Source organism: Manacus candei, unplaced genomic scaffold (genome assembly GCF_025592945.1).
Source record: "Manacus candei isolate 608988 ecotype Guabito, Panama unplaced genomic scaffold, ASM2559294v1 h1tg000018l, whole genome shotgun sequence".
Taxonomy (NCBI): Eukaryota; Metazoa; Chordata; class Aves; order Passeriformes; family Pipridae; genus Manacus; species Manacus candei.
The window spans coordinates 18,000,662-18,020,161 of NW_026138066.1; the positions used below are offsets into that span (position 1 = coordinate 18,000,662).

General features: G+C 40.2%; 1 protein-coding gene across 2 annotated transcripts in view; it reads left to right on the top strand.

Moving 5' to 3' along the window:
• The window catches only part of CACNA1C (calcium voltage-gated channel subunit alpha1 C), a 476,564-nt gene that overhangs the window by 308,613 nt on the left and 148,451 nt on the right, over positions 1–19,500 (top strand). Inside the window, exon 8 of one of the 2 annotated variants that reach the window (XM_051784889.1) lies at positions 17,358–17,461. In XM_051784889.1, coding sequence (XP_051640849.1) covers positions 17,358–17,461 — 104 coding nt within the window. Of the gene's footprint in view, positions 1–16,877; positions 16,982–17,357; positions 17,462–19,500 lie in introns of both variants that reach the window. The other variant, XM_051784890.1, reaches the window with a different exon arrangement.

A 19,500-nucleotide genomic window follows, 5' to 3' on the forward strand; every position in this document is an offset into this window, starting at 1 on the left:
TCACTTTTTATTTTGCAAAATCTTGATCATGCTGTGGAGATTTTCCACACCCAGTTACAATACAACACGAGGACTCACAGATGCCTAATCAGGTCCTTGGTATCTGTTGAGATAGTCTTCCAAGGGCATATATGTGGATGTGGGGAGTTTTCTTTGCTCCCTTCTTAAATCTGAAAATATGTGCCTGACCTAAAATTCAGCAGAACAACAGATAAAGCTCTGGGCTGAATTACTTGGCTGGAAGTGTTTAAACGATGGAGCAATACCCTTGCTTTGAACTTTTCTATAAGTGCTTTTCAATTATAACTTCTTATTTCCCAAAAAGTAATTTTTGAAGGATACCTAGATCTCTGCATTCCTCTCAGTGGGAATGGAGGGAGCTTAGAACATTTTAGCATGTTACCCTGAAAAATACAGTGGTCATTTCATGAAACCTATGTCTGTCATTTGCCACACTTTGCAAGGTTAAACCTGCCTGTTTGAAAGTTACAAAGCTGTATGACCCTCCACAAGCCCTGGACTCCTAATCCACTTAATAACTCTTCAAATTTTTATCTTCAGTTTCCTGCTTCTTTGTTCATGCTTCCCTGTGTAGGTTTTTAACCTATATAGTGAAACCTGTCTCCTCTCCCATGGAGTAGTAGTGTTTCCCAGCTTGTGATCCACATCTTCACAAAAAGATAATCAGAGACAGGAAAGCAATAAACTTTTATTCCCTAGAAGGACTTGACATCACTAAGATCAATACACTTCCAATCTCCTCTCTCACTTAGCAGATAAGACTTGTGAGTGGATTGTTTTCTTTTGAAATGTGAAAGAAAAATGCTAGGGAAAACAATTTGACACTGCTATCATGTAAGACAGGATAATTACTTAAAAGGAGCCAAATTTTTAATGTGAAATAACTATATTGGACAGGATGAAAATCCGTGCTAAACAACCTTGTTGACTCTTCACTGAAGAATTGATCTTTGTTAAAGGGAGTGTTAAGTGTTTGTAGAAACACATTTCCTACACTGCCTCAGTCTTACCAGGTTTACTTATGTCCCAGTATAAATGCCAGGCAGCTTTGTCTCATGTGCAGTCAGTTCACAGAATCATTTGAGTAGACAGGCACCTCTTATGCCACATTATAATTTTTCATATGCATTGTAGAAGGATTGAGGTTATTACTCTCAAAACTCTCCTTAATGTATGATCAGCCAGCATTAGCAGCTTGCTCTGTGCAGGCACCAAGGCCCGTTTCTGAAGACCCCTCAGTCTTTGAAACTTCCTGCAGCAGATGCAAATCCAAATGTTACAAATTAAGTCATTTAGTACTTTGTGATCAGTCTCTGCTGCAGTCCCTTATTTCGTATTGTCTTGTTGACTAAGGAGGAAAATTAATTCCTGAGCAGTTTATAACATCCTGTTTAAGTATTTTTAGGCATTTGTCGTCTTCCCTTAATCTTTTTCTAATCTGAACAGATTCAGTTCTTTCAACCTTCCTTAATAGGGCTTCTTTTTAATTATTTTTAATCAGTTTGTTATTGTCCTTCAGGGGAAGCTTCACTTCTGAATTAAATACAATTCGGACAGTGCCCTGCCTCTAGAAAGGTTTTCATCTTTGTGTGAAATGTGCTCTCTGCAGCTGGAGCCTTGTGACACTGCATGCAAATCTGCCCACTGCAGCCTCAGTTTTACGTGCCTGGTGTCTCCACTCCCCTGCATCTAAGCAGTTGTACCTATAAATGAAAACAGAGCACAGAGAAACTTCAAAACACAACCATATGTTGTTGCACTGGGCAGTTCCTACTGCTGGGTAGTGGAGAACCTGGTCCTGAGTTTTTCTGCTTGCCCATTACAGCTTGATTTCTAGGATCCAGTAATTTTACTTGATCTGCTTGAAGATTATTAATAATGAGCAGCCTTGAGCCTGCCATCATTTTAGAATATTGGCTTTGACCCATTTCATTTGGACAACATTTCAGAATACTTGGTTATATCTCTAACGATAACATGCAGTGCCTCCAGGAACAGTTTACCTCAAGGCTCTAACTGTAAACTAAAGACTGTGGTATTATTATAGATGGACTAAGGCCAAGTCTGGATGAGATCCAGGGCACTAACCTGTCCCTGGAAGAAATGCCCAGATTGGTGCATAGTTAAATCACTCAGATTTAACTGAAAAAATCCTTGTTAGGCTTTCCCAGACCATAGGGAAGAAAATGTGTTAGTGGTCTACAGCAGTGCAGTGGAGCCACTACACTGTAGTGAGAGACTCAGTGGGCAGCACAGAATAGCATATATAGATGCAGTGGGTTAAACAGGCTGTCCCAGAAGATCCCTCCATCTCTGAATCTGTGAGATCGTGCTTTCAAGAGTCATTAAATTGGCTTGAAACAGGGGCTTAAAGTCACCCTTACAATTCCCATCATGAAATCAAAATGGAACAAATTGAACAACAGAAGTAATTTACTTTGCTGACAGCACTGACAGATCTTGTGAGCTTTTCTCACCCCTCCTCCCCCAGCCCATTGCAGCCAATGAGGAAGATGTGAGAAATACACAGATATTGCCACAAAGTGGAAGACATTAAAAGCAGAGCTGCAACCCCCAATTTTCACCAGCTGTGTTTTTCCTTCTAACCCTTTATTCTTGCAGCACTTAGGCTTGAATTAGTAAGGCTTTCCACAAAAGAGAATGATCTGATTCTAAGAATATATCTGTCTACATGTTTCCATGGCGTTTATTTCCCCACCCACCCCCCACCCCTCCAAGAAAATGCTGGGCTTTTATTGTTGTGGGGTTGAGGTTTTTTAATCATCTTTTTGGCAGAGGTTTGCATGGATGTGAAAAATTTACAAAGAATAAGCATGCAAGTATGAGCAGCCCATCACTGTGACTGCAGAGGTTATTTCATCTCCACTGGCTGTGACAGTGGTGGGCAGGGGGAGAGGGCCCACAGTTCAGAGCTCTGAAGGGCCACAGCATTAATGCACTGAAAAAAAGCAGTTTCCACACATAGTTTGCATAAATGCTGACCTAAATCTGTTTTCCTTTTCTTCACAAACAACTGCACATGCAACTGTCATGGTTGCCTGTCCCACTGCCTTGGAAGTGAGTAAGAGCAGTGACTTACTCATTGGCATCTGCCACAAAAACCTGCTGCTGAACATTTGTTCATGCACTTATTGTGTGAAATGAAGTTTTTATGAGACCTTCAGAACTCTGCTTTGGACTTCTCAGCCCCCTTCCTCTATATGGAAAGAAACTCTCAGTTAAAAATAAGGGGTTTGGCATTGGTTACGGGGAGGTATTAACAGAGACCCTCTGCCCAGTGCTCCTGCGTGGGAAGGACCTCTTTAATAGCCCTGTCTTTCTGTTGCCCTTTCTCTATTCCTTCTTCTTGTGTTCTTCTTTAGACTGTTTCCTAATTGCTGCTGTCTGATTACCACAGAGACCTTTTTTTGATTTTAATCTTTTATCCCAGAACTATAAAATTAGGAGCTAAGCTACCGGGACACTTTTATTTGACTTAGGATTTTGAGTACCTCTGTTTGTGAGTTCACTGCTTGGGTCCTACTACCAGTTTTGTCAGAACTGATGATTGTTGCCTTCTGAAAAAATTGTCTTCAGAGTTGTTAGATTTGGACATATATCCACCAGACAAATTCACAAATAACAGACTTCTGTTCATTATCTAGATCCTGGGAAAGAAAAAGACAAGGGAATATGCCCAAGGTCAGGACACAAGTTGTGTGTCTAGAACTATTTATAAAATTCATGTTTATTTTGAGTTTAACTTGTTTCAATGTCTTGTTTTCAAGGCAGAGGGCAATGCAACTGAACCATCACCAATCTTACTATGAATAGTAAGTCTTTCCTGCTTGCAAAGAGAATGGGTCCATTATTATGGGCTTTATTCATTGATTTTGGTGGGATTTCTACCTGAGCAGTATTTGAGGGTTCATTATGATGAGTGGCCATACCATCATAAGTGTAGATTTTGTCTGCACCCCTGGCCTCCTCTAGAACTGTCTCCTTCTAACTCCAGTCCTCTGAACTGCACCCAGAGTGGAGACCTGAAAACAATATTGGGCACATCTCCCTAAAGATACAAAATGACTAGAAGTAGAAAATAAAGGCTTTAGGACTCAGTCAGAGGAAGTCAGAGGAATCAGTCTTCCTATGGAGAAGAACTTGTGGGTTCTGGTGGATGAGAGGCTGGACATGACCTGGCAATGTGCTGCTTGCAGCCCAGAAAGCTGCACCCAAAGCAGTGGGGACAGCAGGTCAAGGGAGGGGATTCTGCCCCTCTGTTTTGCTCTCATGAGACCCCACCTGCAGTGCTGCCTCCAGCTCTGGGGTCCTGAGCACAGGAAGGACATGGACCTGTTGGAGTGAGTCCAGAGGAAGGGCCATGAAGATGATCAGAGGGTTGGAGCACCTCTCCCATGAGGAAAGGCTGAGAGAGTTGGGGTTGTTCAGCCTGGAGAAGGGAAGGTTCTAGGGAGACCTTACAGCACCTTCCAGTATGTACCTATAGGGAGCCTGCAAGAAAACTGGAGAGGGACTTTTTACAAGGGCATGTAGTGGTAGGACAAAGGGTAATGGATTAAAACTGGAAGAGAGCAGATTAGATATAGAATTGGATTAGATATAAGGAAGAAGATTCTTACAAGTAGGGTGGTTAAACAATGGAACAGTTTGCCCAGAGAGGTGGTAGATGCCCCATCCCTGGAAACATTCAAGATTGGGTTGGATGGGGCTCTGAGCAACCCGATCTAGTTGAAGATTTCACTTCCTAGTGTAAGGGGGTTGGACTAGATGGCCTTTAAACCCAAACTGTTCTAGTAGTATTTATTAGGAAACATCCACTCAGTGGATTTTTAAATCATATCTAGAAGAAATCTGTCAGGACACTCTGCTGATCTTGCCTACATGGTGTTGCTTATAAGACTCACAGGAAAAAGAGAAGGGGCAGTCTTGTCTGTCAATAATGCAGTTGCACCTCATTCAGGCTCTTTGATAGTAATTTCTCCAGCAAACCTTTAGTGATTTTACAATATCTGTGAGTGGCAAGTGTGCCTATCAGATAAGGTTTATTGGCTGTGTGCTATGAGGTCTAGATATTGCACGCTTTTTTTTGAGAATTTTGGGTGTGATTTCACAACTGGAAGATGGATTCATCATCTAAAATTTAGATAGGAGTTCTAGGAATACCATAGATTGGGAACTGGCTACAAAGGAATCTGGGATATACTGATCAAATACAAAAAAAGAATTGACAGTCATGCCTCCACTTATTAAAGAAGGTAGTGATTATCTACAGCTTACAGTACTGCTTTTCATTATCTTTACTTTTAAGGACTTAATTTACTATGTAAATCAATGAACAGTATGTGCTTGTGTATTCCTGTGCATGCAGCAATCAGCACTGTTCGGATATTCTTGTGGTAGAATTTCCTATCAGTCTACCCTGAGATAAATAGAAGGAGTTATACAACAGCAATACAGTAAAACAGGCAGAAGATCCTTTCTGGATAATCAGCCATGCAAATGTAAATACAAAATAAGCAGAGACAGGAAGGGGTAGCCCAGAATTCGAAGATGAAATGAAATTTTTAGATTTGGAAACCCACCGTTCTAGGGGATATTTTTATGCTTGAAATGAGCACTTCATTCTTTTGGAGTGAATTTCCAAAAACTTTAAAGGATGAAAAGTGTTTTAAATAACTGAGTAGCAATAAGAGATGGAATTGCTGCAGTAGCTATAATGAAAGAATTATCAGCCCTGTGGCTAAATAGCCTTTGGGCTCTTGGATGAGTTTTTCAAAGCCCAACCTTTTCCTTTTAAAGGGGAAAAAAAAATCTGTGCACACTTATGTGGGAATGTGGCATCTCACGTAAAGCTCTGTGACTTTTGCCTCTGGAGACCTGAATTCAAATCCTGATGGAAGTCACAAAAGTCCAAACAATTTATGGAGGTAACTACATGGCATTTCTGAAAATTGCAAATTCACTCAACAAGCTAACCCAGTCATGTAATAAAACATGAGAGAATGGAGGGCCTTAATGGCTCCTCTTACCTGTACAGAGACCTGGCTTTGGCAGAGCACTGCAGATGGATCTATGATATGAACCTCCTCTAAGTAGATCTATTGCTTGGGAACTAAGAAGGCAAAGGTAATATCACTGTTGATGTTGGCTGTTGAGTATGGAAGAGGTAGGGGAAATGATCTGTCAGTCATCCATATCAACAAGCAAAATGGATCAAGAGTGAGGTCTTGGCCTACCAGACTCCAGGATGTGTTTGTGGAAAGTTCTGAAGACCTGCCTAGTGTTGGTCTTGTGTTTAAGAGCTCAACCTGGGTCAGGGTATGGCCTCCTCTTTTCCTGGTGCTCTGTCTGACCCAGTCAGCCTCAGTGCAGACAGAGCCATCTGAGACACCACTGGAGAAAACACAACTAACTTCTGAGGGAGCAGTTTAGAGGGAGTTATTTATGGCAGTTTCAGCCCATTCTAGTATGTCAGTTGCTTTATCATGTGGCAGTAAATGAATTTCAATATTTCACCTTTGGTTAACATCTTCCATGCTAAACTGAACTGAAGTAAATTTAAATTTTTTTCTCTTATTAAGCCTGGAGAAAGAGGGTGAGGTGAAAAAGCAGGAGTCTTATTGGAGCTCAGAATTTGTCTTTGATGTACGGAATTCTTGCTGTGTAACTAATGTTTTCAGTGGGAGTTCAGAATCTCTGTATTGCCAAACATGCTGCAGAGGTATGTAGTCCCCTCCAGTTTTCACAGAAAAACAGAGAAGTCCCACAAGAAAGCACAAAGAGCACAGGTGGGATGGGAGGAGGTGTAAATGGTAGATTCCTGATTATTTTTGTTTTTCCTCCCCTAGTACGGTTGACTACAGGAATTTCCCAGTTGTAGTTGTACTAATAAAATTTAATATGCTGAGATTTTTGTCAGCAGAATCCTCTTTTCAGATAGCTGATTTGCCATGGTAATCCATGTCCCTTTGGTACACTACCAGTGCTAATAAATGTTGCAACGCTGTGAAAACAAAAGCCAGTAAACACTACTGGGTTTTTTTAAGTCAAGGGAGAGCCTAACTTTTTTTTAGTTCTGTTTTGAAAAGTATGAAGTTAAATGCCAGTGGCCTTTGCCATCTGTCAAAATTGTACAGTAAATTTGTGAGAAGGCCCCTTGAAATTACAGATTTAATTAGAACACTAGTAAACACCCCCAATATTTCCCCTCTAGTGGTGAACATGGTGATGCTAAGTTGACAGTTGGACTTGATGATCTTTAGAGGTCTTTTGCAACCTTTGTGATTCTATGATTCCCTACCTCTCCAGCAAGCACAGGCTGCTGTGGGATCAGTAAGCATTTTCATCAGAAATAGATTACAGTGGAAGAGTTCAGCTCAATCACTGTGTGCCACAGACATTTTGACCTGCTGGTATTTGAATGCAAGTTTTAATTCTCTTCCCACTCCCGGACAGAGACCTTATATTTCCCATAATAGCTCGTTCTGATAAAGAACAGCTGACTGTAAAAAAACAATGTGCACCCAAACCGAAAACAGCTGAAATATGAATATGAACTTTACAAACGAATGAAATAACTTTGTGGAATTCAGTGATTATATACTGGGTCCTAAAAACACAGTGGGAGGATTCAGTGACAGCATACAGTATCTGGGGCTAGACAGCTGAAAGTTGGGTCTTTTTCCATGTGTCTCAGACTTTAGACAGTCTTTCCCAGCCTCCCTCCCTCCCAATAAAGTGAAGTAACCTTGAAAAGGTGGGACCAGTATTTAATGAGTGTCGAAAATGTGACTCAGTGCTGCTATAAAGAAATAAGCTTGGCAAATTCTAGGGGTGGCAATGTCCTTCCTGCAAACTCCATGCAACAAAAAGCAAATACAGTTTGCTTCATGTAACAGCAAAATGGCATTCCTGTATCATTTTAAAGAAGCTCATATGAACTATTTAACGTGTTTTCTCTTTGCCATCAAGCAGCTGACACGGTTAAAAGGCAGTGCTTCTAGATCTCTGCTCTAGCCTTGCTCTTGCACAGGTTGCAGCAGCCTGGTAGGGCTCTCCTGCAGGACTCCTTCATTTACACAGTCTCCCCAGGAAGCTCAAGCCAGCCAAAGCGTATCTTTTGTAGGAATGTTTGCTCTCGTGGCTCTTGAAATTGAGCCCAGCGCTGCTTTCACTTGTCTTCTCTGTGGTGTGGGAGGCTTGGTCAGTTCTGCAGACTTCATCCTCTTGCCAGGGAGATCTGGGAGCATAACAATGAACTATAGCTATACCAAAAGCTTTTAATTAATAAACCAGGAATTACAGTTCACCTGGATCAGAGCAGGTGTATTGGGGTGAGGGCATCTACAGCAGATTCAACACAGTCTTTATCAGGAGGGGTGAAGAGGCAACCTCTGCAGACCCCATCTTCTCAGATCTGTCTGCCCCCTTCCCCTTCTCTCTTCCATTGCTGCAATTTCTTTGATTCTTTCTCAAGGGTTCTCTGTTGCAGATTAATCTTGATGTTTCTGTTGTCCTCATCCAGGCAGTCCTTTCTCAGTTAATGGCTCCATTTAGCTCCTGCAGAGAGTTCTGTACGAATTGCCAATGTTGCTGCCTCAGAGTGGAATTTTAATTTGCTCTTTCCATCACTACAGAGCATACAGAACAACTGGGGAACCAAGCTGCACATAGGAGTCCTGTTATTCTTCCTACAACCCACGTATGATGAATCTTGCCTACATTATTCATTTTTATCCTACGTTGACTGTATAGCAGAATAACCTGTCTGGAGCAGTCTCTGACCAGGCTGATGATCCCTGTGCTCTTGGCTTCACCCATCTCTGTCTTGCCTTTCTTATGAAGACACTGAAAAGAAGGTTATAGATGTCTATATGTACCTAGAGAATGCACACACAAAATTTGTAAAATTCCATAATTGAGGTAACACAATAAGTAGAAACTTAAAAATAAGAGCTTGGAAAAAAATAACTGAGCTTAAATTTTCCCTTTCCCTTCAGTACTTCAAAATAAAAGAAATCTGATTGTCAAAACAAATAATTTTTGACAGGAGCAACTGATCAAGTGCTGCTCGCTCCTTTGACTGGCAGTTCAGACTGAAGTTGGGTTGAACTCTCTGGTCTCTCCTTTGCATCCATCTGATAGTGCCAGCTACAAAATATTTGGAACAGTTGTAAGGAGTGACTTTGGTTTAGAATCCCTTTAAGACTATTAGGGTGTTGTTGCTTAGAAAGGAATTCTACCCGGAGTAAGAGCAAAGGCATCTGAAGTCCTTTTCTTGTATTTTAAGCCATTCAGAAGCAATTTTTAAGTCCATACAAGTAAATCTAGTTTCTTTTAGGTTTTGTATTTTTGCTTATTACAAAGTTTGGAGATTTTGGGGTTTTTTTTACCCTCATCTCTTTCCCTTTGCCTTGAATCAGCTCTGAGACCTTAAATTCCCACTCCTTATCACCTGTCTTAATGACTCAGGAGGTCTGAAAGAATATTCCAGGTCGACAAGAGGATAATACTTTTCACAATGCACTAGAATTTATAGACAGAAAAACTTTAGTGTTTTCGTCATTTTTTTAGTCGCTATGTACATTAAATTTATACTTTTTTACAGGGAATTTCAGAAAATGAGCTCCTTATGCATTTCTTCCAGTCCTGTGCCCCAGCTTATTCAAGCAAAGCACTTATGCATATCAGTTCATTTCCACTGGTAACAATAATATTGACCATTGACTTCAGTGGAATTATTCATGTGCCCTAAATTATGCATATACATGAGTACCGGATTAAAAACCAACCAAGCAAAGACAACTAATTAGATTTTAAGTAATGAAGGAGCTGCAAGTTGGAATCTGCATCTTTAGTGTAATAATACACTGTCTAAATCCAACTTTAAGGATATATCCTGAGTAATAGGAAATATGATCTTTTTCTTGCTCCCTTTGTGAATGGTGAATTCAAATGCTCTGTGTATACTTACTTGAGGTCTATGTGGAGAGCACCCAGGAATTTATCAAGTAAAAGCATGCTTTTTTTCATGTCTTTATTGACATGATATGCAGCAACCTCACACCATTCAGGCTCCAAACAAATCAGCAGATTCAGGTTATTCAGGATTTTAATGCTAAAGAAACAATCCCATGGTTTGCCCCATAGGTTGGAAAAAGTGTTTATCAAGCCTAACGTACACAGAAAGTCAATTTTAGTACTGTGTCCCTCCTTACTGTACCTTTAGTTCCGTGTTAGCTCATTGAAATCTTCCTGGGGCTTCTTTTGAGAATTTGTAGTTTTGTGAAAAAGTTAGAAATTGTGAACAATAATGAGTAATTTCCTTGTTAAAAGCGATATTAGATGTAGGGGAGTTTCCAATAAATTTAAAAATGCATAATTAATATATTTATCACAAGTATTACATGGTGAAAAAAATTACTATAACACAGGCAGTGTTTAGAGATCAGAGGAAAACACCATGTGCAGGATTCATTACCAGAACTAACAAGCTAAATTTTTGCATATTTAGGGGTTGGTTTATTTTGTGTCACAATTGTATTACCGACCTACAAGTTGTTTAAGAGCATGACTGCTAAAGAGACAGTTGTCAGATGTCTTAGATCTCTAAGGAGAAGTTGAGAGGAAGACTGGAGTCACACCTTCTCATTAAAAGTCCTCTGCCTGCTCTGACTACTACCAAGAGTTTTCCAAGCAAAGACTCAAAATACTGCAAAGACAAGGGTTCTTAAGCTCAAAGAAGCTTTGCATTGAGAAGTTAACCAGAAGAGAATGTTTCATTGAACAAAATAGTTTCCTTTTTGTTTGCAGAGCAGCCTCAAAAAACTGCTGTTCCCAGGTACAGTTGTTAGTTGGGTGTTCTTAGGAACTGCCAGCAACATCCTTTTTCTCATTTGGGAGGAATATTTTGCTCCTCAGCTATTTCTGCTGCTGTATTGTGTCTAGCATGAGGAAAGGTAGATCTTTCAAAGTTTTACTTCTTCACTGGACAAATGTATACAGACACTCACTAGGAAATTCACCCCACCTTAGTTATAATGAAGAATGAATACATGGGTTTATGAGATCCTTTTTTGTTCCCTGACTGTATGAATGCCAAGCATTTGAGTTAGTGAAGTTTCAGAAACAAAGCAAAGCTTTAACAATCATGAAGGCAGTGTGAAGATATAATGGAAGCCAAAGAAAGAGTGTAAGAGTAGAAGTACTCTAGGCCACAGAACCCTTGCCTGAGATGTAGGATTTACCTACATCTATAAAGTAGACATTTTTTTCTTTAATATTGTCAACTCAACCGTAGCTGTGAAGGGTAAAGTTCAGTCCTCTCTTGGTTTTTGGTTGGTTTTCTACCCAAGTTCTGATTAAAAGGTGTAGGGGAAAATGTTTTTCTATTGCAGTGCAAAACAGTGCATCATCTTATAAATAGTGTTTCTAGTGTTGTTCAAGCAGAGTTTAAAGTTGTAGCTCCATGAGCATATGTGTGAATGAAGTGCATTCACCTAAATAGTCCTGGGAAGAGAAAAAAAGAGAGGGTGAAAAAGGAAAATTTATGCTTTAATTCAAACCTCTTTGCTTTGTAATCGATCAATGATAAATATCTAAATCTCGCACTGGTACCTTCATGACCCTTTATGGATCATGTGAGCTGTGCCTGCCAGTAGCCTATCATGTGATCTTTGATCTAAGGTGAGGAAATCACTTCTATGCATCCTTAAAATTATGAAGGTGCTTAAGTACTGTTCCTGAAAAGGTGCTTTTTGAAATAAAGACTTCAAGCAGGAGAATACATTCAGTGACAATTGTTATCTTTTTTCTCAACTGTCTCCTGCTCCTAATGTTCTCCAGTTTTAGATTGTTACAAGAAATCCTTGGTTTCAAGTAAAGATCTTGCTACTGGCCACGATCATTACTTTTGGCTGGATCATTTCCTGAGGTAGTAAATTCCACAGATAGGCTACATAAAATAGCACTTCTACACAAAATTTCCAAAGTTACTGCCCTTTAATTTTATTGAATACTCTGGTCCTCTTGATGAGTGTTACTCTGTGAAAGGTTATACAGTTCATTACAGAATACTACACTTCATTATGGAATACTTGTAGCACTTGCATTTAAAAAAGGTTATGATAAAACTCTATAGTAATTAGAAATCAATTAGCAATTTATTCAAGAAATAGAAACCTAACCAGGTGTCCTAACAAACTCACTTTCTGTTAAGCTGCAGCTCTCCAGCGCTGTGCACTGAACAAGACAGATTTAATTTTTTTCTTCAGCTTGCTATTTTCCTGTGACAGCTGCCCTTCTATGATGGATTACACTTTTCCTGTAACTCGCCGTTATTTTTGAAAGACATTTGCCACAAAGTGTCAGGGTGTGAGTGTGTGTCTTGTAAAGTCAGCAGAATTGAGTGAATTGTGTCTGCCCCTCCCATTAAGTGACTGAAAGCCCTCCACTATGTGCTTGGTCATGCTCAGCCACTGTGTTAATAGGTAATATGCCTCTAACATTGTCTTTGAACTATGATGCCTGTGTAAGGAATGAGATACTTGCAAAATGTGCCAGACTATTATCCCTGGGAAAGAAAAAAAACCACTAAACAAGTAATGCATGCATATCTCCTGTGGCCTTACCAATGTGTCTTCTTCTGTGTCTTCTGAAGAACCAGAAGACATAGGCACAAAGGTCTATTTATAGAGATAAATAGATTTTTATTCCTTGGCCCCTACTGAAACTGCTGGTAGTAATTGTGATCAGCAAACTACAGAATTAAACATCCTACTGTTATTTCTAAGCAATTACCTGTATCACTGGGAGAAAAGCCTTTGTTGAAATCCTGTAAGCATGATAGCAATTAGGGATGCCTGGTGAAGAAAGAGCTCTTCTGCAGTACACAAGGTCCATCAGACCTCAAATATGCTTAAATATCCCATCATCATGATGCTGAGTGGTTTCTTTGACAGTGCCCAGTGAGGCAAGGTAGTATTCCACTTTGCAGATTGGAAAGCTGAAGCACAGTGAGCCAAATGATGCCCCTGCAGTGCTGGAGAGGGTATGCAGCAAGTCATGAGAAGGAATCTAAGATCTTTATCCCTGAGGTCTCTGAGAGATGATGCATTAATGCTCTGAAATGTGCCAACTTCCTGACTGTTGAGAGTAGTGACACGTGAGTGTTGAGATGTGAGCTATGAAAGGTCAGGCAGTTTGACTCAGAAAGCAGAATTATTTCTATAAATGACAATCTTCAGATTCCCACTGATCCTGTGCTTCCAGCTGACGTAAAAATTGTTCAATACATGCTTAAGTTGGCAACAGATTGCAATCACATTGACTACTGGAGCTGGAGTATTATCATTCAGACCTGTCCTGGCTGATAGTCTGTGTTCAGAACTGTGATTTTAGAAGATGATCCACCTTTTTTGTTGAGATTCATAGGGTCAGTAGTAAACACTCTGGGAGAAGTGGTGCCCTCAGGGACCAGAAAACTGAATTGTGTATCAGGAGTTGTCCATCCTGGAAAGGTAACCTATAACTGAACCATTTCCTGTTCACTGTAGGCAACAGTACAAAAGCTATTCTGCACACCTCATTTTCTGCACTCCGTAGTGTGCAAATGGTAACACCCCTGGTCTTGCTGTGACCCTTTGCATCTTCTCCACTTTAACAGCATAATGAGGAGAAATCAGCTCTACCACCTAAGTTAGGCTTGCAGTGAAAGGCTACAGCTGTAATCAGAAGGACATGTGCATGCAAACATGCAGCAGTAATAGCTGCAGATTTGCAGAATGGTGGTGAGTTTCCAGGAAACAGCTTCACTCAAATGCAGGTGCAAGGCTCTTCCTGAACAGTGCTCCCATGCAGTTATCATTGAGGACAGTCCATCCTGGACTTTTAGGATACTTCTGTTTTGGAGGAAGCATTTTCAGATATTTGGAAGAATACAGTCTTAGCCAGGAATTTAATGTTCCTTAAATGTTGGTACTTAGCTGTTGCTGTTTTAAATAAGTCTATTACTTTTCTTCCCCCCTCAACTTTCACTTTCACCAAACAACCTAATTCTCTGCATTTCTCCTGCAGATGTTTTTCAGGAGCAAGTAGCAAGTTCACAGTGTACTGTTTCCTTATTACAGAGAGGTTTTAACTTAATTTACCAAACACCTAGTGTTATATCAATATATAACATATATTCCTGTCACCTATGGGTCAGTCCCACAATGTGTGAAATAGTCTTGCCTGCTACTAAAGAAATGAGACAAGAAAGCACCAAACATAGGCAAGTCCAGCAACAGAGAGAAGGACTCAGCTGTTTGCCAAATACTGATGGTTTCTCTATGCTTGAGAAGCTGTTGCTGTCTCTGGCCCTCAGCTTCTCTGTTATGTATATCACTGTGCAATAAAAAGGAGATGAAAAGCTGACTTTCGAAATTTTCATTCTGAGAAGTCCCAAATGCTCTGCTGTACCAGAATGCAGGTCTATTTTTCAGGACTCATTTGTGCTGATGCAAGCTGGTACGATCATTATGCAATTGTGCAGGCATTGGGAATAGCCAGGGTACACTGTATTCTAGGTATATACTTTACCAGGCCATGGTGGAAGCTTCTTGCCATCTGGAAATCTCTTTGTGCCAGGGAAGCTTTGTTCTTCCCTGAGTACCCTGACATGCACCTGAACTCTGTATCTGGCACCCTGGCCTTTGCTGTTTAGGATTCACTTGTACCACAGCTTTGAGAAGTTCTACTTTTCGAGCTGACTTTCCCACATGACAAAAAAAATCCCAAACTGTTGATAGATAAATACCATACAGCTCAGGCTTTTTTATCACCATCTATCATAATTAGAGGGATGTCAAGTCGTCAGTGTGCCCACAGTGGTAAATTCTTATGGCAGTTTTTCAAAGTCATCCATACTCATTGTTTGTGCAGATCGTTTTATATAGATAGTGATGTCCTTTTAGAAGAGAGAGGCTGTTAAGTCTCATTTCTTTACTTAATTCCAGCTTGGGCAGTTACATTTTGCCTGCCTGATTTCCCCACTGGGATCTCAGGTGAATATTTCCTTCCATCTTTATACACCATGATGCTTTGTTCTCATTAAAGCACTGATGTGTAGTATACACCAGAAGTGTCTACTTTTTGGTCGTGTGGGATGAAATCTGGCTTGCAAACACAAAGAATAATTAGTATGATTTATAAACTAACTGAAAAATTCTACAAAACTATAAAAGAGAAGCTGTTTAATACGGTTGGGGGGTGTTAGAGGTTCAGGTACTCTCTTTTGACCACCAAATGTATTCATCCTGTGAGGAAGGAGCTGATGAACTGTTTTCACAGAGGGAGATTTCAAGCTTATTTTTTAATGAGTCTACTTCAGTTCAGTCACAGCTGAAGGAGCCTTGAGATGGAGTTCTGGATCGGCCCATTGACTGTGGACTATTGCCAGACAAGGACTTTAGTGATTCTGCTTTGGAAGAAAAATGGATAATGGACTTCCATCCACAAAGAACCGATTATATTAGTGTTCTCTCCTGCCTTCTCTTACTGAAGGTTTGAAATACTTTTTCTGAGTTGTTACAAATCTTGAGTCAGATCCCCTCTCCCAAAGTGTGTCTCAGTGCCCATGTATGGAAGAATATTTTTTCTGTGATCCCAGCAAACGTGTAGGTTGCAAAGGAAAAAGCATTTTCCTGGAAAGAGTAGACAACATACAATAAAATTTTCAAAAGAGTGGAAAACAAAGGAACGTAGGTTGCTTTACGCCTTTAGGTACTTTCAAGTCTGCAATTTATGTTCACAAATCAATTTAGTGCTCCTGAAAATGTTAACCACCATCTGTTTCTTTAATGATGCTACGTCTGGCTCCGAAGATAAGTGTTTATGAACAGTAAAGAAGAGACTCTGGTATTTTTGATACCATCATGAAAGTGAGACTCTATTAAGGTATCCAGCAACTTTCCAAAATTTTGAACTTTGAAGGAGACTTCAAGATAAAATAGTGTTTATGTACTAGATGCTTTTAGAATATATACAAGATCTTATTATGTGCTGGAGTTAAACCACACATAATAGAGGTTCTGGTCCTAAAACAATAGTCTGCTTGCTCTGTTTGCAGATGCTTGTAATAGTGTGAGATCATTCAGTTTGCAGTCTCCAATTCTCTTACTATTCAGTTGCATAGGAATCACATTTTGATAAGTGATTCATCCTTCAAGCAGAGAAAGGAAGTTTGTGAGGAAGCTTTAGAAAACACTTGACCAGCTCAGGGCACATTGGGCCTTGAAATGACCTTCCTCGAAAGTATAAAGCTACTGCCCTCACTGTGGTAAACTGGGAAAATTACCAGAGCATTGCTGGGGAAAGGTCAGTATTTGGCCACAGTTCCCACATGCTCCTCTCTGAGGTACCTGTCCTTGTGCTACACGTGGGAAGTGAACATGATCTGGCAACACATTGTGGCAACACTTAGGAAAAACCAGCAATATTTTCACTGACAGCAGAGGGTCGTGTGTGTGTGCAGGGAGTAGAAGTTCAGAAGTCATGGGTGGACCCTTTGTGGTACTGTAAGTAAACTCCAAAAAGTAACAATCCACAGCTTTGAGCATCTAAAGAAAGGGCCAGTAGGTACATGGTTATATCTTAGCCTGTATTAATCACTGACTGTAAGGAAACAGATCAAAAGAACAATGAAAGGAGCGGTCACATAAGAAAGGACATACAGAAACACTTGCTATGATTATGTGTAAACCAACCACAGGCTCTGTTTACAAACCTTTCCATCTGTTCCTTTGCCTAATCATTTCTGCTTTCCCTCTCTGTCTTCTAACTTTCCTTCGTCTTTCCAGATGCAGGACGCTATGGGCTATGAGTTACCATGGGTGTATTTTGTCAGTCTGGTCATCTTTGGATCCTTTTTCGTTCTAAATCTGGTTCTTGGTGTGTTGAGCGGGTAAGCTGACAGTTTTGGTGTCCTTTTTCCAATGCTACAGGGCAAGACTCCATAATAAGGGTTCTTCCCTGTCACCAGGATACTTTCAGAGGGATTAAAAATGTGAATTCAAGGAAGCTTCACATCAGCTCTGAAATGCTTTGACAAAATGTTCAAATATTGTAAATAACAATACAGGTAACAAAAGCGGTGTTATTCTCTGACAAAGAAATTCAACCTCAGGGCATTCAAAATCACTAATGTCAACCTGTCATAAATTTTCAGAAAACTGGCTATTGAAAAATCTTACTGCTGGTGACTTGGGATCTCTTTGGCTGGAGCCTTGCAGTGCTCAGAATCTGAGCTTGTCTCACTAATTATCATTCCACTCTTCCAGGTCAATGATGCCATAGGAAGGGACTGGCCCTGGATCTATTTTGTTACACTAATCATCATAGGGTCATTTTTTGTACTTAACTTGGTTCTCGGTGTACTTAGCGGGTAAGCAGTACCAGGAAAATGTTTTATTATTGTTTATTTTTTAAAATTTGTATTTCTGTTCCTACTCTCTGGTTACCAAAACAACAGTCAGTGGCGGGTTGATCTCAAGAACCTTAAGAGAAGGCCTATGCTGTTGCTGTGCCAATAGCAAAATATGGCATTCCTAATATCATAGAGTGAGTCTTTTGAGTAAATCCAAGGCATATAAGACAATTCTTTGCCTGTAACACGTTCCTCTACCTGTACTCTGTGGGAAGAGGACAGCACTATGCTCTCCTGTGGGCAAAGCAATCCATTTGCCATAGAAGAAGGGGATTATAGTAAAATTTCTGGAAGAGTCAGTAGGATTGAAGGAAGAACGAGAGCATGAGACAAATCTCTTCACATCTGTAGGATGAGACTCCTGCCAAATTATGTCTTCTCACAGGAGAAATTTTCACATTGCTGAATATATCTAACACACAGCCTAGCAGGAGACTATTTTCCCTGGAGAGAGTCTTGGGCATGTTTCTTCTTCAGTAAGCCCATCTTCTCTATTGTGCAGATTACAAGCCTGGCATGATGCAGAGAGAAAAGATCATTTCCCTCTGACCTTTCCTAAGGATGAACAGAGAAGCAAGAGAAGTCCTTCTAGTGTTTAAGCATTCTTAAGACATGCAGACATTTATCTGTATTTCAGTTCTACAGTATAACCCTGGCTGCAAAACATCATTTTAGTAGCTTTGATTAAAAACAATGGATATTGTCCCCAGTAGTGAAAAACTTTACTGCCCTGGGGAGCCACATAATTAGAGGAATCAAGCCAGCAAACATTCCTCACAAGATTCTAAAAAAAAAAGATCTCCTAGGATCAGGCTTCTAATTCCATATTTGGGCATGACTGGGTGATTACAGCCATTCTATGTACATGGATAAATATGGTATGAGGACTTCAATGCATCCTCTTTTTCTTTGTTTCTAACTTATTACCTCTTTGATGAGCTCTAAATGAATTTGCTCAGGGCCTGTACCTGTCACCTGAGTGGGCAGCCCTGAAGTCCCCTGTCTTGTGGTCATAAGAGAGGGAAAATTATCTCTGAGCAGGAGAGAGGACTTGATGCCTCACAGAAATTATGTCCTCAGTACTTGGGCCAACAACATAGGAAGGGCAGTAGAGGGACCAGAGAAAAAGATCCACCACTGGCCATCGGGCAAAGAGACAGGTAATAGAAGTTCTTCAGGAGGTATTATTACAATCTTCATTACTCCATTGGAGGAGATGTGCTGCTAAGACAGCTGCTGCAAAAAGAAGGGTTTCCAAGCAGTAATGGGAGTGGGGAAAAAAAAATCCCCAGTAATGAAGTGTCAGGCAATAGTCTGTGTTTGGACATCTGGAGAGTGATACTCTGGGTACAATTTTAAATCATGTACTCCTCATTTCTCCAGGTGGATACTCTGACCAGCAGGTAAGGATATCAGCAGTAGTGGAGGAGGATGACCAGCTGACAGAGGGGAAGTGATCTGTTCTCTCAGAGGTGCACTCAAGGAACATATAGGAGAGTTGTTAAAGATTATATGGTGTCTAATTGGATAAACGGTGCCTGTGAGCCCAGCCATGAGGAGTGCATACTATTGAAGCACTGCTGATTCAATTTACCTATACTTGGATTTTTATCTGTATATAATTAAAAATTGAATTTCCTCTTTCTTTTATTGTCAACTCAAGAAAGTGTTTTGGGGCCTAAATCTTCTGCCTCCTGACATACTGCAGCTAGAACACCACAGTTAGTGGTAAGAGATAGAAACAGTCTATAGAGGGAACTGAAATTGAAGATGAAGTTCACCTTGTTTAAGCTGTGAGTCACTCTTTCTGGCTGTCTTCACAGTGTTATGACAGCTGCACTGTTTCTGCAAAAATTTCCCCAACTGGAGAAAAGTAAAAAGAAACTTAAGAATTTGCAACCATGAAAAAACACAGAAATTATGGGAGAAATGTTCCAAATTTTCTTTGGGCTAAATAAGCAGTTCTTAAACAATTAACTTTCTAAAGCAGTTCTGAA